Source organism: Agelaius phoeniceus, chromosome 18, assembly GCF_051311805.1.
Source record: "Agelaius phoeniceus isolate bAgePho1 chromosome 18, bAgePho1.hap1, whole genome shotgun sequence".
Classification (NCBI taxonomy): domain Eukaryota; kingdom Metazoa; phylum Chordata; class Aves; order Passeriformes; family Icteridae; genus Agelaius; species Agelaius phoeniceus.
Genome location: NC_135282.1, coordinates 4592908 through 4607296, shown reverse-complemented (window position 1 = coordinate 4607296; position 14389 = coordinate 4592908). Strand labels below are relative to the sequence as shown.

The window sequence follows — 14389 nt, the reverse complement described above, 5'->3', positions numbered from 1 at the left end:
CCCAGAGTTAATCGATGCCAGGGTGAGCAGAGGTCAGAACACGATACACTCGGAATGCATTTAAGCATCTCCTGACATTTCTGTGGATGGTGATGGATTCTGCTCAATCAATTTAAGCGTGTCTCCAGGCCTGGCTGGGCTGCAGGCTCTGCATCCACTGCGGAGCCAGGAGCCCAACCTCCCCTCTGCCGCTCCTTCCTTCCGAGGAGCGAGTTCCTCCTACCATCTGTGTGAGATTTAAATGTTTAATTTCGCCCTGCTCTGCTTCACAGCGTGACAGATGATGTTCCAGGGAGCTACGAGGCTGTTGTAGATTTATTAATGCGTCCCACACTGACACCATCCCATCAAGATAATGCTGCAACACATTACCCAGGACGGAGCCGCATCCGTCCTGTTGCCCTCCAAGCTGTGCCAAATCCCATATCAAATAAGATCTCCTCTCTATGCTGATGCCAGCAACATCTCTCCAGGGGGATGTTCACGTAAAAGATCATTAAATATTATTTTTAATACGATTTTTACTAATATTTCTGACACGCTGCCAGAAATGCACATAGGTGGAGATTAAGAGCATCGAGGAATGTTTAGCTCAGTTCCCTCCATGGGCTGTTGCTCTCTAGAGAGAGGACAAATTATTTGCTCCTCCTTGCCGGCACTGGTGGAGAATCATTTCTTGGTGATGGATCCCCATGGGAATCTGACTCTCTGTGGCTTGTTTATAGCAAGGTTATGTTTTGCTGCAGTTCTGGTACTTTTGGGGTGCCTGACTGAAGGGGAGGGGGCAGAACCCCTTTCCCCACGCTCACCTCAATGTTCCCAAGGAGCTCCTGAGCACGGGGTTACCTGGAGGGGAAGCAGCTCCTGCTTAATGAGGTTGTGTGAGGATTCATCAGGCAGCAGTGCTGCAGTGCCTGGAGGCCAGTAGGACAGGCAGGAATACAGAAATACATTCCTGGGAATTCCAATGCCAGCGCTCCCCATCCCACAGCCTCACCGCTCCCGTGGCTTTAGCCCAGCATCCCAAAGAAACAGCCTCACTCCAACCCCTCTGCCTGTCCCATTCTGCTCTTTGCCAGGCCCTGGGGTGGCTTTGGCCCCTCTCCCCTGCAGTGGCACATCCATGCCAATCCCACAGGCATTCATTCCTCTGCAGCATCCACACCCAGCCGGGGGTTGCATCCCATCTCCTTAGTGCTGCACTAATAAGCAGTGAGAGGCAATGTGGAAAACAAATGGAGTAATTAATGGCCAGGGCTGCTGCTGCTTTTATTCACTGTCTGTTCCAGGAGGAGCAGTTTTGCAGAAGGCAGCCTCTGCCCTCACAGTGCCCTTGCATTTGGCACCCCAAATTCCAGAGTGAGGGGAGCTCCTCAGAGAAGCAGGGTGGCTCTTTTGCATCTCTGTGGATCCCTCCTGCTTGCTCCTGAATACTTTTAACAAAGCCACTTCAGCCACCTCAGACAGGTAAAGCCTCAGTGTAGCTTATCATCATCATGTTCCCTTTTGCAAATAGCTGACATGATGAGGAGGTTGGGTTTTAATTAGGAAACAAGTGGCAATTCAGTTCTCAAAAATATTATTCACCATCAAACATTTGTACTGGCATAGTCAGACTAGCAATAATTATGTCCTCTGGGGGCAGAGATAAGAGCAGAGTTGAAAGTCATGCAGCATCTATAAAGGCTTGCATGAGAAAACACAGGCACGAGAAGACCGGGGCCTCCCGTTTGCAATTGCATCACACCACCCCTCTCACCATGTAATAAAAATACCTCACTGACATTTTCCTCTGCACATTTTCTTCCCCTGGCATGGCACACAGCAATGTCCTGGTGCTGCCTCCCACCCCAGGCTGTGCCTTGCCAGCTGCAGCCTGGAGCCCTCACTGTGACCCCTGGGCAGCACACACAGGGAGGTTCCTGATGGCACAGCTTCCCTCCCTCCCTCCTGATAAATAAAGGAGCATCACCCCCTCACCTGGCCTGGGCAAGCTTTGAAAGGAGCAGCATCAGCACAAAGCTGGGTGGCAGAGCCAGCAGTGCCACACCAAAACCACCCTGGGTGACACGGGGGTGGCACTGGAGAGATGGAACTCTCACTGCAGGAGGGAGAGCCAGGGATCTGCATCAACACCCAGCCCTGGTTCTGCTCCTTAAACAGCATCACCTGGGACATCCCACTGCACCCACCTGGGCTCCTCTGCAGGGACTCTCACAGGGCAGGGAAGTTTGAGCCATTTTCACACATGAATTTCCACCTGTGGCTGTCCTTACAGGTCAGTCATGACATGGACATGGCGTCTGGCTCACTCCTTGCTGGAGGAGCTCGTTCCAGCCCTGCTCAGGGGGATTAGAGGGGCCTGAGAACCAAGGGCAGTGGGGCACTGACCCTCACAGACCCCACCCCACCCCTCCTGGGTCACAGGGCACCTTCCCCGTGTCCCCCAGCCTGTGACACCCCATGCCAGGCTCAGAACTGACCCAGCCCCAAGAACTCCCTGATTTAAAAACACTAGAGTGTGTTGTTACAAGCTAAAGCAAATAAACCCAATGACAACTGGAACAGCAAATGTCTCAGAGCCCCACAAAGAGTCAAAGTGTCCCTGTTCAGCACTGTGGTAGGATCAGACACTGCAGGAGCATTTTCCCTGCACAGATTGATCAGACAAACAGATGTCAAGAGGGACCCATTGAGCATTTGCTGTTCCACAGGCTGGCTTGAATGTAACTTGATAAAGGGGAAAAAAAAATCAATAATTGCCTAATTTGGCTATAAATTCTGAGGGACAGAGGGAGAAAAACCAACAACTGTGCAGATATTGAAGCACTAGAAGGTAATTCAGATTCTGTGACAGCATCTATGAAAGGTAAACTGTGCAGTGCTGGAAACGAGAGCCTTTCTCCCCTGGGAGGTTCTGCTGGGTGGATCAGGACAGGGTCAGTGCTGGAGGTGCTGGGAAGGGCTCAGAGCTCACTCCAGCCCCAGCAATGCCACACCAGGCTCAGGGAGAGGGGGTCAGCAGCCAGAGGATGCAGGGCTGAAGTCCCCCCAGAGCTCTGGAGAGGCTGTCTCTGCTCCTTGGAAACAAGTCTGGCTGTGTGGGAAATGCTTTCTAGTTATTTCTCTTCCCTGGCTCTCCAAGCCTGTTTACACACAAATTGGCATTTGCTGCCCTGGCTGATCATTCACCCGCGTCCCATCTCACCCGTCTGGTCTCAGAGCTCCTGATGTCACCACAGACAGGGGCAGTGACAGCTGAAAGGGGCACCACAGGCTGCTCCTCCAGCGTGGCTGCCTGGCCCCAGAGCTCTGGCCCAGCCCTGAGCCAGGCAAAGCCAGCAGAAACATGGGAATGCACTGGGAGTGAAATGGCACGGGGTTTATTTGTACTTCTGTCACATCAAAGGGGCCCTTGTTTGAATTCTTCTGCCTTTAGCCTGGAGAAGAAGAAGGGGAAAGATTGGGTCCTATTAATAGCCTTGCATCCCACAAGATCCGAGCCTCACAAGGAACCATGAAAGACTGCGGCATCTGATTCCCTGAATAAATGAGGTAATTTAGGGAGAAGTGCGTGCTCAGCAGCCTTCATTACTGCCTTCTGCAGCTCGCTGGGAGGTGACACTGACAACTCACTTCGGTATCAGTAGCACCCAGGTCCCAGAGGAGCTGTGCTCTGCCCAGAAGCAGGGGCAAGGGTGCTGGGTGCCACCTCTCCCACAGAATTCCTGATGCGGCAGCAAAAATCTCCAGGACTGGCACAGAACCAGTGCAAGGAGCACCCCAGCAAGCTGCAGGGGGGGCACAGCTTCCTGCATGGATGCCAAGAGGCTGGTGCTGGTGGCAGGGCACAGGGATGTGTGGGAATTCACTGCACTGGGAAGGAGCCAGCAGGGAGCAGGGCTGGGAGGATGAGGGAGCAGGGTTTGGATGGGGCTCTGGTCCTGCATCCCCGGGGAGTGAAGAGGGGACACCCCTGCTGTGGGGAAGGGCTGGGAGCTGTCGGTGGGCTGGCATGGCTGGGATATGAGCTGCAATCCCTGATTATCCCACACCAGGAATTCCCACTCGAGGGCTGTGGGGTGTGTGGATCACAGCTGTGGGTAACACCCACTGGGACACGGCAGTGCAGGGAGAGTTCTGACCCTGCTCCACAGCACAGGTCCTGGCAGCGCTGAGGTTTGTGTCAGCTTTCCCTTAAGCAGATTTTCGGGCTCTGAGTGTCAAGTTTAATCCCGACTCTGCAGCTCCGTGTGGCAGCCGGTGCCTCCAGCTGCGTCACCGCCCTGCACGCAGGTGCTGGGGACTGAGCTGCCCTTTGCATGTCAGGCCTGAGGTCACCAGGGCCGCCAGCCATGCTGTCCCCAGGCTGCTGCACCTGCCCTTGTGCTGAATCCGTGGCCACCTGGTCTGGAGTGAGGTTGGGGAAAGGAGCCCACGATCCCAGCGGAGCCGCGCTCCAGCAGTGCCTGGCAAACAGCAAAACAGGAGGATTTGAGGGTCATAACCCACCCTGTCTGCAGCCCCATATGCCTCAAACAATTCATCTTCCCTCTCGGTGCCCTCGTAAAGCACAGCAGTAAATTGCCTTCATTTCACAGCTGAGGGAGCAGCCCGGGGCAGTGACCACAGGGGCTCTCCGGAGTGGGGCAGTGGGCACATCCCCACGGGTGGCTGCAGCCCCGCCAGGACAGCCTTCCCCGGGGGAACAGAGACTATTCTCAGAGAGATTTACACGTCAGAGAGCACAGTGAATAAACCCTCAGTGACCTCGAAAGCATCTTGCTGCTAAAATGCATCCCCACGGCCTCAGCATCTGCAGCTCTGCTGGGCCCTGCGGCTGGGAACAGGCACCTCCAACGGGAGGGCGTAGCCGGTCTCCTACCACAGCCAGTGCCATGTGCTCCATGAGGGAATTAGGGCAGATTCCAGCACCAAAATCCCATGATTTCAGGGGCCTGCTGCGGTCCTGATGCCACCATGCCTGGAGTGGCCACTGTCCCCAGAGAGCCGGCAGTGTCCAGGGGGACGAGGGTTAAAGCGCCCCGCTTCCCGTTCCACACGGCCTCTGCCTTTGCGGCTCATCTGGGCAGATAATGGACTCTGCCCTCTGACTTAATCTGCTGGAAATCTCTCCCGTAATTGCTCATCATCCGGAAACCTGGAGAGAACCCGGACGGACATTCCCGCGCCGTGCCAGCCAGCCAAGGCCGCCATCCTCTCCCTCCCTGCCCTGCTCCTGCTGCCAGGCTGTGCCCAGGGCCCCCAGGACATCCAGCACATCAGGACACCCCATCCAGGGGGATCTCCGGATGGGAAATGAGACCGCGGCTCTCTCCCTTTTATCCACCACAACCTAAGGGCTCTGTCTCCCCAGCTTCCTGCACCCCTAAAAGAGCCGAGGCTCCGCGGGCAGGGGCAGCTTGCAGCGCCCAAATCCTGCACAGAAAAGGGGCACAAGCACCCAAATCCTGCCCAGAACAGGGGCACAAGCCCACCTCAGCGGCTGGGAGCTGCTCTTACCCAAACCCTGCCCAGCACAGGGGCATCTCAGCAGCTGGGAGCTGCTCACAGCACCCAAATCCTGCACAGCACAGGGGCACAAGCACCCAAATCCTGCACAGAAAAGGGGCACAAGCCCATCTCAGCAGCTGGGATATTGGTGGGGGCTGCTGTCAGCACCCAAATCCTGCACAGCACGGGGGCACAAGCACCCAAATCCTGCACAGAACAGGGGCACAAGCCCATCTCAGCAGCTGGGAGCTGCTCACAGCACCCAAATTCTGCACAGAAAAGGGGGACAAGCACCCAAATCCTGCACAGAAAAGGGGCACAAGCCCATCTCAGCAGCTGGGATATTGGTGGGGGCTGCTGTCAGCACCCAAACCCTGCCCAGCACAGGGGCACAAGCCCATCTCAGCAGCTGGGAGCTGCTCTCAGCCCAAACCCTGCCCAGCACAGGGGCATCTCAGCAGCTGGGAGCTGCTTTTACCCAAACCCTGCCCAGCACAGGGGCATCCCAGCAGCTGGGAGCTGCTCGCAGCCCAAAGCGCCTCTCCCGGCAGCTGCTCGCAGCGTTTTGCTCTCTGCGGCTGCCGAAGGAGCAATCCCGTCCTGCAGAGGAGCACCAGACGTCACCCGCGGGAAGGTTGCTAAGTGAGCTGGTCCCTCCTCATGATGCACGACTTCATTACGCGGCTCCCTAAATGGATCTTACACACAAATGACATTTGCCTTGGAGCATATGAGCTCCCAAAATAGCGGGCGGCTCTCGGCGTTATTGCTTTGCTTTGCCCAAGAATGTCCCCATTGTCTGCAGGGCTGCTGTGCCCATGCCTGGCACGGCCCTCCGGGGTTTGAGGCGTTGGGTACAAAGGGATGGAGAGCCCCAAAGCAGCCCTGCTGTGCCCGGGGTGGCCCCATGGCCGGGATGGGGTGAGTGGGCTGTGCCTTTCTAACAGGAGCCATGGGGAACAATAAATGCAGGCCACTCTGTTGTTCCTGCCTCAAACTTCTTTCCTGATGCTTCTCTCAGGGTTTTTCTGCAGCCTGGGTGTTTCTCCTGAGGGGAAGAGCTCCAGGGGTGCTCCATGAGGGAATTAGGGCAAATCCCAGCCCCGCTCCTGCACCATCCTCCCACCACCCAAAGGGACCAAACCCAGCTCATGACACACTTCCCAACTCCTACAGAGGTGACAGAGGGGACAGGCCACCGTGTCATACCCCAGGCTCCCAGCTAAAACCACTTCTCCAGCCTTGGTGGCAGCACCAGGGACTGGCTGCTCACACAGCCATTTCATCTAAAATCGCTTAAACTCAGCCCCAGTTTCCTTTGAGATGAACTGAACCGTGCAGAGAGAAGCTCTGGCTCCAGCCCTGCGCCGCGCACAAGGTACAAATAAAAAAAGAAACATAAAGGTTATGTCCATGCTGAAGAGAGAAATTTGCTTTTCCCTTTTTTTTTTCCCCCCCACAAGAACATCCACGGCAGCTGATCTGTGCAGCGCTGCCCTAATCCGGTGATACATTTTAATCCCATTACGTTGCCATGCGCTGCGAGGAACAGATGTTTCCTAATTGCCACTTGTGCTGCCCAGGGGTTTCCAGCTCGGACAGCATTCCCCGGCCTCTGCTGGCACTGGCAGAACTCCCTGCTGCTGGGTTTGCAGGATGTGACAGCGCTGGCTGCTCCTTGTGCCAGCTCCTCACCGGGAGCTGCTGCCCTCCAGCCGTGGTGTCCCCGTGGAGGGGTCACAGTGCCACTGCTGGCTGTCCCCGAGGGTGCACCTGGAGCAATCGGGGCTGCCCTGGCTGCTCACTCGGAGGGAAATGCAATATTTGCTTTTTTTCCATTTGTTTGGGGAAAGGTGTTGGATGCAGAGGGAGCCCCATGGAACCCATTCCCCTCACATCCCCTTTGTCACGGACACATCTTTTATGAAAAATCCCTTTCTTAGGACTTTTCCTCCTGAGAAGCTGAGAGGCCTCAGGAACAAAATGTAACCAATGGTTATCTGCTGCTGTGGAATGCAACAGGTGCATCTGTGATTGGCCCATGTTGTTGTTTCTAATTAATGGCCAATCACAGCCCAGCTGGCTCGGACAGAGAGTCCCAGCCACAAACCTTTGTTATCATTTCCTTCTTATTCTATTCTTAGCTAGCCTTCTGATGAAATCATTTCTTCTATGCTTTTAGTATAGTTTTAATGTAATATATATCATAAAATAATAAATCAAGCCTTCTGAAACATGGAGTCAGATCCTCGTCTCTTCCCTCAACCTGAGACCCCTGTGAACACGGTCACACACCAACCCAAAACTCCTCAGTGAAGAGTTTTGGGTTGGTCCTGAGGGTTTCATCATGGTCGTTGTCCCGGCCGGCTGCAATCCCCTGATCCCCGCTAATCCCATTATGTCTCCGCGAGGCTGCTTCCAATTCTGGCCGCTGAAGAGGTGATGTTGCTTAATTAGCTCTTCAACCGGACAGGGATTTTACCGGCTGTAAGGAGCTGTGGAGGTTTTTCATTGCTTCCTTTCTCTGCCTCATCACACCGATGTCAGGAACAGAAAACAAGGAGCAGAAAGCAAATGGGAGCCTGGCACTGAGGATGAGAACGCCCATTCTCAGGGACAGCCGAGCCAAAGCTCCTCTCTCTCTCCCTCTCTCTCTCTCCGGGATATTTCACTCCTGCCTCAGCCCTCGCATTAATCAGAGCAGAGATTACTTTTCCACATGCCAAAGCTGAACATTGATAAATCACAAATCTGCCCTGAAAACCACAAGGCTTTAATAATTCATGCTGGGTTCCTGCTTGGTTTTCCTTCCTTCCTTAAACCTCCAGAGTTTGTGGCTGGGTCTGTGCGTGGAGGCACAAACATGAGGCTGGAGGCTCCATTTAACGCAAAGAAGAAGAGAAGAAAAATTGAAGCTAAGAATCTCGTGTAATCACGTGGCTCCTGAAGATGGAGAATTAAACATAACAATGATTTTCAGAAGATAAAAATCTGTGAAACCCACAGTGAAGCTGGAGTTTCACAGCTGGCAAAGCACATTAGGTACCCAAAGGCTGCGGGCGCGACCGATCTCAGCCTGATGTATTTCAGTAAAAAACAATCCTTATTTTTCAAGACTGTTGTTTTTTGGCCCGTGATTGTCCAACCTGGGGTGTCCCAAAGGGGGGATTCACCCGGCTGCCGCTGGCAAAGGCAAAGCAAAGCCAGTGGGAGCCGACGGGCACATCTTCATCTCTTCACCGCTTTTGCCTCCTCCTCCTCCTCCTCCTCCCCTTCCTCACCAGCCCATCCCGCATCACCCGCGGTCCTGATGGAGGCACTTCCCGAGGAGAGACAGCGGCTGCTGCTCCGGTTGGAAAAGAAAAAAAGGAAGGAAAAGACACCTCAGTGTGGGATTTACCAGGGTTTGCACCAGTCCTACTCTTTCATTAATTACCCCGCGGCAATTAATTAATTCATTAATTACCCCTGCGGGGTTCACCTGCCGGGGGTCGCGGGGGCCGCAGCATCCGGGGGACGGAGCCAGCACGGGCTGGGTCAGGGCTGATCCCCCCCTCTTCTTTTGGCTGGGTGAAAAAAAAAAAAAAAAAAAAAAATTAAAAATCCCTTCCGCAGCCTGGAGAACAGCTTTAGCTGTTGGCACGATGGCAAAACCACCCACCCAGCGGGCAGAGCAGCGCCGTGGCACCGCTGGCATCGCCCCAGCCCCGGCAGCAGCGGGACACGGTGGCCAGCGGGAGGATGGGGACAGGGACAGGGACGCGGCTGGGGTGCCCGGGGGGCTCCGAGCTGCCGAGGCGACGAGCGCGGCAGCAGCGAGCCAGATGGCGCTCGGAGCGGGCGTGGGACGGAGGCGATCTTCTGCTTTTGAATAAAAATTTTAAAAAAACCAAATTATTCTCTCAGCACATTTCCCCAGAGCCGGCGAGGGAAAAACCCTCCTCGGCAGAGCTGAAGATGCTTCCAGGTGACCCGAGGGCGCCCACCTGGGTGCACCCAGCCACCAGAGGAGGAATTCCCCCCAGCGGGTCCCACAGGAGATGCTCTGGGCTCGTTCACATTTTCCACTTCTGCTTTCGGTGGTTTTTCCCCCAGAATTCTCCCAGCCCACCCAGAGCCGTCCCCGCGGGAGCTGCTCCGGCCCCCGACTGTGGGGCTGGAGAGGGCTTGGGGCGACCTGGGCAGGTGGAAGGGGGCCCTGCCCACGGCTGGATAGCCGAACGAGATGAGCTTTAAATTCCCTTCCAACCCAAATCATTCCAGGGTTCCACGGCCGGGAATCTCTGGCTCCGTGATTTGGGGTCTCTGCTCCCCACCCCGCTGCTCTTTCAGCACTTTGCCCCCCAGCAGCCGCTGGCACGCACTGAGCACCGCCGCTGCTACCGCTAAAATCCCATTTTTCACTAAAACCTTCGGGTCTGGGATGATCCTGAATCCTCCCTGAGGAGGAGGGAAAGGCGCAGCTTTCCGCACAGCCTCGCCGAGGAGCTGGCATTTCACAGCAGCGTGTGGCGAGCGATGGCTCGGACTGGCCACTGCCCTTGGGCTGGGCTGGGCTGTGCCGGCCGGGGGCTTCCCCTGGAGCTCAGCTTTTCCTCCGGGAAAAGCCTCTGGAACACGCAGTATTCGGGGGCAAACCCCCCCCCTCCGCACGGATGGGTGCGGGAGCTGACGAGGAGGATGCTGTGCATCCCTGACTCCCTGAGCATCCCGGGTTTGCGGAGATTCACACCCAAACCCCGCAGCCAGGAGGGTCCCTGCAGGGCCGGGAGAGCGGCAGAGGCCGCGGGTGCCCCTCACCTGTGCCCACACAGCCGCAGTGACACTGAGCGGCTGCCACGGCCACGTCCCGCTGCCGGAGGGGACCGAGCGCCACCGCCTCTGTCACCGCCTCTGTCACCGCACGGAGCCCCGGCCACGCAGGTGCGGCTGCGCTCCCCCGCTTCCTTTGCCCGGTTTATGACATGACAAAGGCATCCTCTAGCACCGTGACTGCTAAATTAAAGCGTTGTTACTAATTAGAGCTTTCAGAGCCTACTAACGAGTGCCATTATTCGCCTTGGAAGTGCCCCGACCGAGAGGGAAATTCCTTCCCGAGGCCCCCCGGCACCTGTGACACCTGCCCCGGTGCTCAGGGGACACCTTTGTCCCCGCAGCAGGATGTCACCCAGGACAGGGCTGAGCCCCAGAGCCCCCTGGTCACCTCCCTCACCCGGACACTCGGGTGACCCGCCAGCACCGATGGCACCGGTGCCGGGTGGCACCGAGAGCATCCTGGCCCCCCCCCAGCCAGGAGCACGGGAGGGCAGGGCGGGCATCCCATCCCGCCAGCGGGGTCCCTCCGCACGCCGCGGATCAAAGGGCAGAGCTGGGACTTTGAAACTCCAAGCTTTATTGAGTTGCTTCGGCAGCGCGGGCATCACACGGGGGGAGGCGGGAGGCGAGGCCGCGGGGGCACAGCGGCGGCCGGGGGAACGCTTGCTCCGCTCCCCGCGCCCCGGCACGGGCCGGGGGCTTTAGTTGGTGGGGTGGTAGGCACCGCGCTGGTGCCACTGCATGTCCCGGATGCGCCTGACCGACTGGATCTGGGGGTGCTGAGCGCCGAAGTCTGAGCTGTCCTTGTAGTCCCCCTTTTCAAACAGGTACTGGTAGCCCCGGTAGCCAGGGTACTGGTATCCCACCCACCTGGCAAGGCAAACGAGGAGAGGGGTCGTACAACACACGCGCCCCAAGCATCGCCCGCGGGGATGCTCGGGCGCCGCCCCCGCCGGCCCCGGTACTCACGTTCCGCTCTGCACCCGCACGGACGAGACCTTCTCCTGGTAGCCGTGTGCGTGGAAGCTGGGCACATCGTCGTCTATGATTTCGATCTTCTTGCCGGTGAAGCTGGGGTTTTCGTACAGCACGATCTTGTGCTCCTGGCTGTCCTGCAGCCGGGAGAGCAGAGACGGGGCTCAGCCGCCGCCGGCCCCGCGGGGCTGGGCAGGGGGGGCAGAGCCCAGGGCTGTGGGGAACCCGAGGCCAGGGCGGGCACCGTGCCGGGGGTGCTCCGCATCCCTCCGTCCGTCCATCCATCCATCCATCCATCCATCCCTCCATCCATCCATCCATCCATCCATCCATCCATCCATCCATCCATCCATCCATCCATCCATCCATCCATCCATCCCTCCATCCATCCATCCGTCGGGCTCACAGAGCCGCTGCCTGCGGGCACTGCCAGACTTACCAGCAGACGTCCTCGGCTCTGGGGTCACCTGCCACCGCCCCCGTCCCCGCGCCCCCTCCGACCCCCCCACGGCTCCCCGGGCCCCGAGGGCTGGGGCGAGGGTGGCAGGAGGGGGTGCCCCTCCGCCCGCGGGGCTGGGGAGGGCGGGGGAAGGCTGGGGAAGACTTCTGGCTGCAGACCTTGGTCTGGCGGGTGGGTAGTGGCTGTCTGGGTGCTCTCACCACTTTGATGGGTCTCAGGGAAGTGATGCTGTCGCTTCTCCGGCTGTTGGTCCAGGAGTCCCAGCGGGGGTACTCCCCCTTCTCAAACACAAACTGCTCCCCTTTGCAGCTTGCCTGCTCGTAGCCCACCCAGCTGGAAGAGAGCAGGGCACGCGCTTTAGAGGGGGCAGAGGAGCGGGGATAGGCCGGGCCGAGCCCCAGCCGGGACGGGAGAGGTGCCAGGGAGGTGCCAGGCGGGGCTGCGGTGCCTCCGGCCAGCAGTGGCACCTCAGGGCTTCCCGCTGTGGTGGCCGCCCATCCTTGGGCACTCGCGGGATCACCCGAATGTCCCAGCGGGGGTTGTGCTCCCACCAGCTGCCCCGTGGTTCTGGGAGCAGCACTGGGAACTCTCCAGGGGTTTTTCAGGGCTCTCCCTTGCCCGGAGAGCACCCACGGGGCCAGCAGGTGGGGAGAGGGGACAAACAGGTCCCAGTCTCACCTGTCCCTGCGCCCAGAGGGAGGGAAACCAAACTGTGGTCTCTGCCCACACCCATACCCACACCCCTCCACTCTCAGCCTGTCCAGGTGACAGTGCCACCCCCTGGTCACCCTCTGGGTCCCCCCGCTCACCTGCCGGCACCGGGCACTCTCTGGGGCGGGCTGGGCGAGCGGCTCGGCGGCGATGGCCGCGGGAAATCCGCGCTGCAGTGAGGGTGTGGCAGCGGGGAGACCCCTCCTGGCCAGCCCCTCCCTCCCTCCCACCCCCAGGGCCCTCACGTACGGTCCGGAGTGCACCAGGATGGAGCCCACTTTGTCCACGCCGGCTTCCTTCAGGTTGGGGCAGGCCCCGCTGAGCTCATGGCAGCGGCCCTGGAAGTTCTCCTGCTCGAAGATGGCAATCTGGAAGGGAGCAGGACCTCAGCGCGGCTGTCACCTGCTCCTGCCACGGCTACGGCTGTCCCCACCACTGGGCAGCACATCTGCAGCAGCCCAGACCTCTCCCTCTCCCAAAACTGCACCCCAGAGGCTTTTAAGGAGCCTGCAGGTGGAAGCCATCCCCCTGAGGACGCAGGTCTCACTCACGGGTGCCCAGGAGGCCCTGGCAGCTCTGTCCCAGTGCCCCGGTGCCCCTGGCCGAGGGATGGCCCCGCTCACAGCGGGCAGCGAACAGCTCAGGGGCTCGGGCTGTGGCTGGAGCACCGCAGCCACCAGCGGGACACGGGGACCCAGACACCGGGGACAGCTCGGGGACAGCCCCGGGGCCACCAGCCCGGCACAGATCTCAGGGACCGGCGGCGCTGGGGACAGATCTATTGTTTCTGCAGCGGTGGTGGGAGATCAGCACTTGATCTGTTCCCAGCCGCTCCACCTGCCCCGAGGCTGCGGGACGCCAAAAAATTCCCGTTCCCCATCCCCGGGTGCTGCTGCAAAGGCTCAGCAGCGCTGCCGGCCGTGCTTGGCACCAGCTGCTCCCAGCAGTGCCTCCGGGTATGATTTGGGCACCCCGAGAGGCGGAGGGTGCCCTGGTCCCCCCGCAGGGCTGGGCAGTGTCCCACTGACCTTGGAGCTGGCTTGCTGCTGCTTGGAGGCTGGCATTTGGTGCTCGGAAGCCATCATCAGCTGGGGTGTCTGCTGCCTTGGGAGGGAAGCTCAGCAGGTTAAAATCTGTTAAATGCCCTGTGAGGACATGCTGGGGACCCTGCTCAGAGCCCTGTGTCCATGCCCCCGTCCTTACCCTGCAGCTTGCCCAGGGAAGAGGGTGGTGGGACCAGGGCTTGCAGCAGGATGGGCTCAGCCTGGGGGTACCAGGGGCAAACTCTGCTGAGGGCTGCTCAGCACCCCAAACCTCCCCAGGCCCAGAGCACAGGCAATGCTCCTTGGGACCTGCCCGGGGTCTCCAGCACAGGGAACTGTGAGCCCAGGCAATTCCTAAATCATTCCCAGTGGAGCCCAGGCCCTGTGGCCGAGCATTCCCTGCTGTCCCTGCCCAGATGGGCGTCCTGGTCCCAGGTGTGTGCTGGAAGGGGTGATGGAGAGAAGCACCCCAGAGCCAGCCCAGCCCCAGAGCCTGTGCCGAGCCCTCCTGTCCCAGCCTGGCACTGCCACTCCCGGGAAGGAGCCCCGTCCTCAAGCCCAGAGGGACCCTCAGTATCTGAGCAGCTCCAAATCGGGTGAAAACTCATTCCTGACACAAAGAACCGGAGCCGTGGCCGGGTGGGATGCCCTGCTTTGGGCTGCGGGGACGGGGCTGTCCCCGGCTCGGGCACCGGGAAGGGACCCCGGCCCCGGGGGTCGGCAGGAGGCTACGGCAAAAGAGAGGACAATAAATAGCAAAGTCTTACCAGTTATACCAGTACCCGCTTGAGCCAGTGACGGGCCGGGGCCGGGAGGTGGAATTTATACCGAGCCGCAGCAGAGAGGTGCCAAAACTATTTACAAAATAGTT

The 14389-nt window shown here is 58.8% G+C and overlaps 1 protein-coding gene across 2 annotated transcripts; it reads right to left on the bottom strand.

Annotated features, from left to right (window-relative positions):
* Positions 1–10889: 10889 nt before the first annotated feature.
* CRYBB2 (crystallin beta B2) lies at positions 10890–13625 on the bottom strand. 2 transcript variants are annotated; one of them, XM_077187982.1, is made up of 5 exons: positions 13504–13625; positions 12725–12843; positions 11923–12097; positions 11299–11441; positions 10890–11199 (listed from the first exon to the last, which is right to left on the bottom strand). In XM_077187982.1, exons 1-5 carry the CDS (start codon positions 13558–13560, stop codon positions 11031–11033), a joined length of 663 nt encoding a protein of 220 aa, XP_077044097.1. In that variant the 5' UTR covers positions 13561–13625; the 3' UTR covers positions 10890–11030. The 2 variants fall into 2 exon arrangements, with proteins under 2 accessions (XP_077044097.1, XP_054501714.1); XM_054645739.1 differs by having other exon boundaries at positions 11965–12097.
* Positions 13626–14389: the final 764 nt, after the last annotated feature.

Excerpts from the sequence above, each read along its gene's own strand:
- CRYBB2 (XM_077187982.1), bottom strand. The coding sequence starts at position 13,560 with ATGATGGCTTCCGAGCACCAAATGCCAGCCTCCAAGCAGCAGCAAGCC. Across the intron at positions 11,442-11,922 it reads TACCCACCCGCCAGACCAAG|GACAGCCAGGAGCACAAGAT; the intron begins GTCTGCAGCCAG and ends TCCCGGCTGCAG. Across the intron at positions 11,200-11,298 it reads GTGCGGGTGCAGAGCGGAAC|GTGGGTGGGATACCAGTACC; the intron begins GTGAGTACCGGG and ends TTGCCTTGCCAG.